At 38.6% G+C, this 11539-nt stretch overlaps 1 protein-coding gene across 1 annotated transcript; it reads right to left on the bottom strand.

Annotated features, from left to right (window-relative positions):
• Nucleotides 1-348: 348 nt before the first annotated feature.
• On the bottom strand, nucleotides 349-11054 carry LOC104405165 (intersectin-2-like; the record flags this gene model as incomplete). The annotated part of the gene is made up of 9 exons (XM_010013786.1): nucleotides 349-434; nucleotides 554-691; nucleotides 2500-2563; nucleotides 3818-3960; nucleotides 5594-5690; nucleotides 5986-6183; nucleotides 7458-7621; nucleotides 9207-9270; nucleotides 10962-11054. Coding segments are annotated over 9 exons (1047 nt in total), but the record flags the coding sequence as incomplete, so codon positions are not given.
• Between the last annotated feature and the right edge of the window lie 485 nt (nucleotides 11055-11539).

The raw sequence follows: 11539 nt of genomic DNA, 5'->3' as shown, positions 1-11539 counted from the left end.
CTTCCAAAATGTCCAGAACAAAGTAATGTCCAGAACTTTCAACTGAAAAAAAATTTGCAGTAGCATGGCAGTATTTGGCCATGAAGGATTTCTTATCTAAAATACATTATTAATCAGCACACTTTTCCTTTCCTGCAGCTAAAAATAGCCCTTATTTCTGCCTTCTCAATCCTATTAGATGTAATGGCTGTCTACATCCACTTAACAACCTTCCTACCATCCAAGTTAAAAGGGATCTATCTTCCAAAACATAGCTCCCTAGCAATTTCATTGTGTCTTCCACTTTCTGAATGTTTCAGTGCCCTTCAAAGACAGCCCTATATATTAAGAATGTGAACCCCATTTTACCTGGTTGTTTTTTCTGTGGCTCCTCCTCTTGCACAGGCTGGTAAGATGGCAGAGTTCCATTTATACTTTCAGTATGTTTTCCACTCCTGGATGAAAAAAACCACTCCACTATTGTTAGAGAAATAATACAGTTCTTTTCTTTGTATTAAAAAAAAAATGAATTCTATTGAACATGTATTATGTTTCATTGCCCTCAGTGATGTACCTGAAAGAAGGTGGTACCAGTTCAAGAGGCAGAGTCAGTGGCAGAGGTTGCCCAGCTTTGGCCATATCTGTTAGATGCATGGCTAACACAAACTCATCAGCTTTCAGCTGTCCATCTCCATCAATATCAGCTAGTGACCTGCACAGTTTTAACAACAATAATAATTAGAACCAAACATCACAATCATTCACAAATGACAGCTGAAACAATTTACTGTAAAAATTAGGTTTAAAATAGAAAATTCCTGTGAAATTTCCTGGTAAAAATAATTACAATTAATAACATGAATAGTTAATGAAGAGATATATTATTTTGTTTAATAATGTACTGTTATTCAGACATTTTCATAAAATACACCAAAAGATAGGAAAGGTTAAGAGACATGTCTTGATTTACTGCATCACCAAGAGAAGAACTGAGAAGAGAATTCAGCATCATTCTCGACCAGCTCAAAATGCTAGAAACCACTTTTCCATACTTTTTGAATTAAACCTTTGCATAGAATTCTTTTTTCCCCTTGTGCCTTCTCGACACTGCAGGGAAGATGTGAGCGTGCCCCAGAGTACCTTGCAATGGGTAGGAAAAAGATCACCTACCCTCTTTAAGGGGAGGGCAAACTATACAATCATATGGTTAGCCTACAAAATGCTTTCCACACAACTGGGGTGGTGTGTGTGGTGGGGATAAACCAGTGAAATGTTTCCAGAGACGCAGGCAAGAAAATGCGAACCTCTCTGAAAGAAGTATCCGTGTAGACACAACTGCAGGAATGTGTCCTTAAGTTTACACTTAGAAAAATTACTGCTAGTTAAAAAAAAAAGGGGGCAGTTAAAAAAAACCCAAACAACCAACCCTCCTAAAATCAAAAAGGAAACAACAAAACAAACAAAAACCCCACATCACACACCCCACACCCCCCCCACATCACAGTGAAAAACAAAAGCAGGAGATGATGAAATGGGATTTTTATGTTCACAGGCCAGCACTATTCACACATAACAATACCATTACAGTAATTACCATGAATACAGCACCCCAGTAGAAATATTGGTTATTTCTTACTTTGGGCAAAATTGAAATTTGGGCTGTTAATCCACTCTACAGGGGTACACAGACCTCCTCACATGAGTTACTGATATCTTCAGGCTAGGCACCCAGGAGGGAAACAGTCATTACACACCTGCTTCATTTCCTCATACTCCATAGTGAGTCAATCTGACATTCCATTTTACTTTCACAGCATACAATCAAACAAACTGAACAAATATAAGGAATAGTTTAGCTTGCTGCTGCTAGACACAAACAAATGACTGTCCTGAGATAAAGAGGAAGAAGAAAGGGAACTCGGAAAGAGGTGTAAAGCGTCAAGCTGTTGTGAATTCTGCTCAGCCAGTATATTTTATGTGTAACATTTGAGTTATGTCTGAAGGCATAATCCAGCAGAGCAGATTGTTCAAGCTTTTGGACAACTGTAACCACTTCCATCACCACAGTAAAGGCAAGTCTTAATGAACGTGTAATATGCAGATATCTTTATGAGAATTGCAGTAAAACTCTAAAAAGCTGAAAGGTAACTTCATTTTAAATCTTCCTCCATATTTTAAAACGAACAAGCTTGATTTCTGAATCCCACTTCTAAAATGAACAAACCTTCATCTCAGTTAAACTAGTACATCACTGAATCAAAAACTGGAATTTATGGAGTACATCACTGAATCAAAAACTGGAATTATATGGAGTTTAACAAACAAAAAGAATGAAAAAATAGATTAAGTCAAGGTATCTTTTGAAACAGAACTAAGTAAAAAACTAGTTTAAGTAGTACCTTAGCTTCAGTTTGTGATTTTAAATCTATGGTTTCCCTTTATAATTTCTTATTTAATAAAGTACATTTCCTCTCTTAACACCATAAACACACTGAATTCATAATCAGTAACTAAACTTACCAAATAGTAGCCAACTGAGTCTGTGAAAGGTTTGATTGCAGAAGGGCATTCCTTGCTTGAAATCCTTAGTGGAAATGTAAAAGATTCTAATAAAAATAAACACTTTGAACAAAGATTCACATGTAGCAAAAAATGGGTCATGAACTGGGGCATGTTTATTTTTAATATTAATCTAATCCACTTTCATCAGTGGCTGACAGCTGGCTTACTTCCAGGCTTAACAACAGGCTTTAGGACCTGAACACAATAAAGATGTAAATATTTGTGTGTAATTTTTTTCCACTGGAGCACCTAATAGAAAAGCTGACATGAAAAAATTGGTATTTATGGTAATCTCCACATGTGTTACAAAAGCACAGCCACCTGGCTACCTAATCTTGAGCCAGCACACTTGAAAGCTTTCCTTTGATAGTAAAGAACCATGTACCTTTCTGGACAGGTCAATGAAACCTTCAGCCCAAATCAACTGAATGAGAAAAAAAGCACCGAGACCCTTTCGTGGTAAGTGCTTATTTAAAATAGGAAATGTAGTCAGCTACAGACATACACACTGACTTCACACCTACTAACTTCTTGGCCAGTGCTCTACTCTGCATTGCAGTGAGTAATCCAGTTTTATGAGAACTTTTTAACAAAACTCTACTCTTGTATTAACTTTGTGTGAAGTCTTCCGAAATGACCATAATGCTGTGGCACAGCACAAACGGCACTGAAATTCAACAAGGATCGACTCCCTTAAATTACTTTTCAAAGTTCTAATGAATGACTGCAGTACCAGTGTCCTTCCCAAACTGCTTTCTTTGAAAAGATAGAGCCCAAATATTTAAGCAATTACTAATAAATATACATAGGAGCACATGGCACAAAAGATGATTGTGAGAAGTCCCCCATTTTATAACGTCCTAAGAAAGAGTCTCAGTCCAAAGAGTGATGTTTGGAAAATGACTGCTGACTTTATGGAGCTATCTTCCCCAGCCTGGTTCTCAGCTCTTTTAGTTAGACCCCACCATTACCACTCTTCTTCCCCTTGATGGCTGCTGTAGCTTCAGTCTACCTGGGGAGACTTCCGTCTTCTCAGACTCCCAGGTTTAACACAGAGTCCAAGCCAGTAAACTGATGGTTATTTTCATTTCTTGGGAGACTGGAACCAGCAGCTGAAACCCACTTTCTCCTGCATAGGTCTGAGTATCAACAATTTCCGCTTTTTATTTCATATGCAAGTCAAACCCCAAGTCAGGATTCCATCCCTCAGCCTGTGACATTCCAGAGGCAGAAAACACTGCTGGTTTTCCCACTCCATATCAAATGCTATACTCACCTGATAAATATCCACTCATACTTTTATCAAGACTGTTAAATTTCTGTCTGTATTTTAATCTGGAGGCCTGAGGGACCGCCCAGTCCGAGGATACAATCTTTGGTGAATTCCCAGTTAGTGAAGCACTAGAGGAAGAATTTGAACTGTAACAGAATTTAAGAAAAGGAAAGAAAAAGAGATAAAGAAAGAATTCTAAGTTATTTGGCTTAATAAACAGGCACTGGAACAGAAGACTTATAGTATATTTTGGTAACATGAAACAACTTCCACAAAGTTTTACCTCTGCTAATGTGCTATACATATTTTCAACACTGCTATGGAATTTCACTGTGAAAATAGGGGCACATGTCTAAAAGAAAACTCTTGAAGTCAAGATCCTGTTCCCTTGGTACCACAGGCACTAGTGTCACATAATTCATCAGTCCACCACTGCTAAATAATACTATAGAAAACCACAGGAAAACATCTCAAATTTCATAAGAACAAACATTTACAAGAGCAGTGAAGCATGGGGCAGATGTCAAAGTAATTTTAAGATGTATGCAAATGAATAACCATAATCATAAAAAGTTATCTGATATACTCACACCCAAAAGCAGCTTCTAATGCTGTTAAAGTCATTATATTCCATCTCTGCCTCTTCTTTCTATTAGCGACAATGACAGGCTGAATGGAATTTTTCCAACTCACTCAATTTCTGCAGAATAGTGCTGATGTTGTATGTTTAAATACACCTATAAACCTTCTACCTGTAAGTCCCAGCATTTTCATAGTGTCCCATCTTTGAAGATCAGACAAAAGCAGGTGCATCCAGCCTGCCTTATCTAAGGCAACCCCCTATTCTGTCAAGTAAAAACCTATTTGCAGTGTTATTCAAGGCAATAAAGAATGTTGCTAGAACCAAAGCCTTTCCAGCTGATGCTGGCTAAGCATCCTTTCAGTGGCATTACATAACATGATGGTGAAAATGCTGTCAATATTAACACTGAAGGAGAGCTAATTTGTAGCACTACAACACCAGCAAAGAAAAGCTTTTGTTAAAAAAAAACAAACCAAAGCAAAGCAAAACCCAGAGATGATTACAGGCACACACCATGCCTACAACCATCTCATTGAACATTTGCTAACATCAAGTGTCTGCCTGTATGACGAGCCCAAAGAAAGACGTGTGTTCACCCCAGATGCCTTGTATCAGCAGAAAAAAAGTGCACCTTTTCCGGGTCCCCTTCCAGAAAAGAGCTGGGCTCAGATGTCCCCTGTACTGTCTTTTGGGATACTGTTCCCTTGATGCCAAATGGGCGAGGTAGGCCTATTCCCTCACTTTATGGCAAAGCTCCAAAATCAGTGAAGCAGAGCAGCTGAATACAAAGCCTCGTAATCTTGTATTATTCATAAAACAAATTAATGCATAAATATTTATAACAAATACTGTTCATACATGCCTGCTCATTACACGGTGCCCTCTATAATGAATGAGTACATCAATCCATAAACATTGCTTTTATATCCACTTGGTAAGTTTTACTTCTATTTACTAATGAGCTACCTTCCCTTCTATTTGGCACTGCTTTCTCCCATTTGAACTCCTCTCCTACTTCTGACAGATTTGCCAGACTACTGAAAATACTATTGTGCATATCAAAACAATCTATTTTCAACCCTGACAGGTCATATTAAATAGACTAATTTTTAATATACTTTGAAAATAGAAATCTTCCACAAGTTTTGTAAGGTATACTACTCACGAGATAACCATTTTTAACTTAACTTTCATACCTGCTAGATCCTAAATCGATTAGTGACTGTGCCTTCTGTATACTAGTGCCACCAAACCCTCCTGCCATGGGACCTAAAGAACCAGTATGAGGCAGTGCTGAAACAAACAAACAACAAAAAAAAAACCTAAAACAAAAACTGTAAGACAACCTTGTATAAGGTAATGTTTTGTAACAAACACTCAAGGTTTTAACAGAAGTAACAAAAGCTGATCAGCACCTTGTTAACTAGTTAGAAACGATTTCACAAATGTGAACTTTGGAAAAAACACATTTTTTTAATTACTTTTTTTTAAACTCACATTCAAATATTAGCATTCCTGTCTGGAATTAGCCATAGAGAAAGTAAGACTCACAATTCTGAAAACAAGTACTGTACTTTACTATACTTACTTAAAGAGAAAGGTGTGGACAAAGGCTGTAGAAGGCTAGATGTTCCATTTGGCAGCGAGGACATACTGACAGAAGGCACCAGGGGAGTGGACATAACCAAAGGAGGAATGGAAGTCATGGAGGTTAGAGACATGTTAGCTAACGGTGTGATCGAAGACACAGACGTTGGCATGGACAGATTTGGCATACTACCCATTCCTAGAGAAAAAGACAACAATTCATGATTTAATATTGCAGAGGCTCCAGCAAGAAATGGGGTCCATGGTGCTATGCAGAAACTCCACAAAGCAGCCTGCTTCTGGAGACACAGTGTTAAAATAGGTAATTCGTCTGTATTTACTTTTTCTCTAATGTTTAGACAAGACAGCTCACAGAGGAAAATATACTGAAGAAAATGAATTTAAAAAAACCCAACCCTTATGAGCAATTCATTCTCAAGGTAGACTTATCTAGTATTTCACGGAAGAATAAGGTCTAGTTTTCTGTAATTGCAACTAACTAGTTCTTCAACGAGTCTTTCCATGTCTGGCCCCTAAGAGAAAATTACAACAAACTCAAAAGTTGTGACAATCCTCTACAGGGAAAAGCTGATAATGTTTCTGAACTAAGTCTCTTTCAAGCATTGGCCTTGGAAGAATCCACACTCGTGTAAAGTCCCTACTTAGGGACCCACGCAAATGGTTTCTTTAAGGCAGCTGCCTTAAGTGATTAAGGGCATTTGAATTACTGGATGAGCCTTGTGGAAGACAACCCTTGTATGCAGATGAAATGACAGAAGGTTAATACGAATTAATCATATGCCAACCACAGCCGTCTATAAATGCATGCACTTGTGTGCAAACACATGAGATTTAGCAATGGGCAGATATTTAAAGTTGTGTGTGTAATTAATATATGCATACATTTCGTTTCAGCATAGAAGTATGCACTAATTTTGGAATACAGCTCAAGTCATTACATACATTTTGTTCTACAAAACAACAAAATACCAACAGGCATGCGCTGAATCTGAAAACTTCATCAGAAAGGGGAAACAAATTGATCATATAACCAAAACAAACAATCTGATTAATTCTGAAAAACAGATTTAAAGTAAGCGTTCCACCAAAACTTTGACCTTTACTGAGTTTAAGTTTAAAAACCTCAAGTATAGATATATAGATGAGTAGGAGGGAGACAAAAAAAGACTACCAGTACAAGATAAGAGCCTGCAAGTGGGATGGCAGATGTGAATGGCCTTCTTGCACCCCATGTCAAAAATTCAATAGAAGATTTATCACTAAATCTCTTCAAAGAATGAAATTATCAAAAATGTCAAGAAAGTAACTTTGTGAATTTCCTGAATCAGAACATCCTTAGGTTTTTTTTACTGATTCACTCAACTGTCATGGTCAGATTAACACTTGTATTTGGCTGCAATTAACTGTGGATTTTTACCTCTGAACACTAACTAATTATATATTCATAAGTACCGAAGCGAGCTGACATTAGCGGCGAAAATACTGGAGTTTGTTTCATGACAGGAGGGAGAACTGCAGGCAAGTGCTGTCCTTGCAATTTCAGCTTGATGAGTTTCATGGCTATAGAGAACTCCTGTTGATCCATTTTTCCATCCTTGTTCAGGTCTGCTAGTGTCCTTAAAACCAAAATAAAATACAATTAGAAAATCCAACAAGGAAAAAAATGCAAACTTAACTTCTTCACTTAAGAAGCTTTTCTATCAGATTTATTTACTGGTTTTGTACAAGAAAACAAGAAACTTATTGCAACCACTTTGAGATTTTCTACTTTTGATAACATTCAAACCCTCAGAAGTTTGACTACCCACTTGTTCACCTACTGCAGTGTTCAGTTTTGAAGTTGCTGTGTATTAAGAACTTGAGAACGGAGGAAGACACTTGGAGAAGCAGTAGTCCTCTGCTCAGTAGATACACTTGTTGCCTCTGCTGGACTATTTTCTGTGCTACTAGCCAAACTATTTTAATTTATGTCTGGTAATGTAAGGAAGAAATGTAAGTATCTGAAACAGGAGGATGCAGAAACCTGCTAAAGGCACTATATACCACTATGAAAACTCCAATTAATTCACAAAGCTTGAGAGTTTTTTAAGTCTGATATCCACAGTGCCTTCCTCTGACACTTTTCCAAATAACCTTAATTACAGCAGAAAATATATGCAACAGTGCATACATAAAAAGACTGAATTTCTGGTCAGACAGAAAATATGAAATCTTAGTAGACGTGAGGACTGGGCATAGCAGTGTAAATAAAATTGGGGGGGGGAAATCAGACTTAGAATGAAGCTACATTCAGTCTATCATTCTCTTACTATCCATTATAAAACCTCAAGACTCTATGCAAAAAACTCTTTTACCACTCTTTTCTAGGCAATTAAAGAGTCTGAAGAAGAAACTAACTTAGCATTGAGATAGTTTCATTAATACTCTTTCACAACTCCCACACAACGAGTTATTCTTAATTATTATGAGCCTCCACTGTGTGTCTTTTAGGACATATACGTCTTGAAAACAACCAAGTACCCCAAAATGGAAGGCTGAGAAGTGTTGCAATCACCACATATATGCTGCAAAGAACAGGTGTTGTTCTAGTTCCTGTGTTACAGCATTGGCTGCTATCATAAAATGGTTTGAGTTGGAAGGGACCTTAAAGCTCATCCAGTTCCAACCCCCTGCCACAGGCTGGGACACCTTCCACTAGAGCAGGTTGCTCCAAGCCCCGTCCAGCCTGACCTTGAACACTGCCAGGGATTGGTCAGCCACAGCTTCTCTGGGCACCCTGTGCCAGGGCTTCAGCACCCTCACAGGGAAGAACTTCTGCCTAATATCTAACCTAAATCTACCCCCTTTCAGTTTAAAGCCATTACCCCTTGTCCTAGCACCACTTGCTCTTATATATACTTATAAAAAATATAACGACAGGGCTTAACCTTTGTGGCAGTCCAACAGGCACTTCCCTCTATGAAAATCTTGCAAATTATCATCGTTTTTTGTTTCAAGCACTTACTATAGTTTAAAAAGCCTGTCTTCAATATGATCCAATTTGGATTAATGTCATAAGATATATTTAAAAAGACACTGCTTTTTAGTTGAAATAATGATTCAGACAACACTCCTACTTTGACTGCTGAAAGCCTCTTTGAGACAACACACCAGATAGTATTTGAATGCTACATGTCTCCCTCGGAAAAAAGAATACCTTACCATATTTCAGCAAGGATTGAAGCTGGTAGACCCGACTGCATAAAAAAGTTACGTGCTTGATCACCTATGATAAACAGGAAAGACAGACAGACTTTTACACTAGAGACACAGATTTTCAGCAGACCTCTGTGCTCCCTTGTGGGATCAAAGTTTCAAAAAGGAACCGGCATGCTAAGTACCAAGCTTTCCAGTTTCATACCACCTAACCCCTTCCTTAGTGATAGCTATTGTCAGCTACTCATGTGTTCTGCAATCCTGAATCTTTACTCTGAGAAGTCATTTTAAATAGTTATAAAAAGCTTTAACAGGTCACATGATCAACAGCTGCCAAGAGTTTAAAAGATGCAAGATTTAAAGAAGTAAAAATGCCTGAAAATTTAGTCCTGACCCAATTACTTCGAGAGGAAACAGCAAGCATGCTATTTCTTGCCTTCTCCTTTATCCAATCTAACTTGAGCAAGTATTGCCTCTCTAGAAAATCTGGGAAAATATCACATTCTGAATTCTCTGTTCCATCGGAGAACATCCACTATTTCAGTATTTCAGGAAGGGAATGGGAACTATTGTGCAATCCCATATCAAGTTCCAAATCAAATGGCACTGATCGTGTCGTAAACAAACATGTAGTAAAACATGGATAATGCTTTTTATGCCTACCTATGAGTGAATTACAGATGCCTCAAGCTAAGACTTCAGGTTATTTTTTCACCTCTTTCTTCCCTTATATTCATACGCTTTCATTTCAAGCAGTTGCCGAATAAATAATGAAGCCTGCAGACATATGTGCAGGTAAGAGCTAGATGTGGCCTACGGGTAGTCCCTGGGACTAAATACTTTTCAGCTAGTGGTAAACACAAGCTCCCAGTGCTCTGTGGCCAGAGCAGGAGTTACGTATCACTTAGCCAGAAGATGTGCATGTTCCAAACAGACAAGTTCCCACTTTCTCCTCAGTCCTTTTTGGCACAAAAAGAAGAAAAGCAGAGGCAGTGGAGTCACCAGATAGGGCATCAGCAGATAGGCAGGCAGGTAGGAACAATTAAGGGTAGTATTCAGTGCCCACGTGCACAATTGATTTAAGAATGGAGCATTCTTAAGTCATCTTCGCCAGCGAGCTTGAGTCTTTTCTTGATATCACAAGCAGATTCTTATATTTAAAAACTGGAAATTCTGAGGTGCACAGCAACATGACCCAATTGTTTCAGAAGAGAAGCAGCTGAATGCAACTGGAACTGACAGCAGGCCACTGCAAAATGCCATTAGCCTATCCAGAACCCACTGAAGGCCCAAGGGTTAATAAATTTCAAGCAGTCATTAACAAGGACAAGCTGTCAGCATCTCTCTCCCTGCCTCTTCCTCCAAAACAAAGATATCTAACAGTACAGTATTCTCTAACACTGTTCAAACAGAGGAGAGCCACTTCTGGTGTCTGTGGCGTCACTTGCCACAATAGCTGCTGTAAGTGCTCCTTGGCAGACTCCCATCTAAGTACTCTTTCATTTTGAAACGGGACATAACTGAAGCTAGCACATAACTGCCAGCTGCAGAAGTGAAAGGGTTAATAAAAGAGTGTTCCTGTGCCAGACTTTAGCCAAAAGTTTGTACAAGTTTAATAATAACCCGTGGCTATTTGCCCAAAGAATATGGTTATTCGTCACACAACAAAGGGCTAGAAATAGGATGTAGTTTGCAAACTGTTTTACAAAGATACTTATGTGTACACAGAAGTTAATGTGTAGTCCAGAATCTCAGACAAACCTGTAATGTAGCCTCCTGTGGGTTTAAGGCTATCAAACTGCTTGTCATGCTTGGCCCGCTCTTCAGAGGTGATGGCCCATATGTTTGGACCTCCTAAGAAACAAAAATCAAAAACAAAACACCGAACAATCAAACCGACTGAAAAAGTTTAAAAATCAAGCACGTCACTTGCAAAATAGAACCTTGGTTTCTCAAGAGACAAAGCTAGATCTAGACACACCCAGCTCCTACCAGTTTGGCAAGGATGTTATGAAACACAAAGCTGCTTCCCAGATCCTGCTTCCCAGATGTGCAAGTGCTAGCTGAAACAATTCCTCAGCTAGATCTCTTTACAGTCAGCTTTCAAACACGCTCTGTTGTCCTTCAAACCTGGTGCAATGCAGTTTCCTGTTGCTGCTGACTGTTTGCAGCCTGGGCAGGATGAATGTTGCTCACCATACCCTGTGTGAACCAAATACTCTTCTGGTTCACCGATGAGCAAATGGCATTCAATATCGCTTAAAGGTTCTCATACAGAGGGCTAACACCCTACAGCTGCCAGAAAGACGCATGCTTCATCTTATCAGTACTTTAAAACC

The sequence above is a fragment of the Nestor notabilis genome, unplaced genomic scaffold (assembly GCF_000696875.1).
Source record: "Nestor notabilis isolate BGI_N333 unplaced genomic scaffold, ASM69687v1 scaffold9574, whole genome shotgun sequence".
In the NCBI taxonomy this organism is placed as follows: Eukaryota; Metazoa; Chordata; class Aves; order Psittaciformes; family Psittacidae; genus Nestor; species Nestor notabilis.
This window is presented reverse-complemented; position numbering and strand designations above follow the sequence as displayed.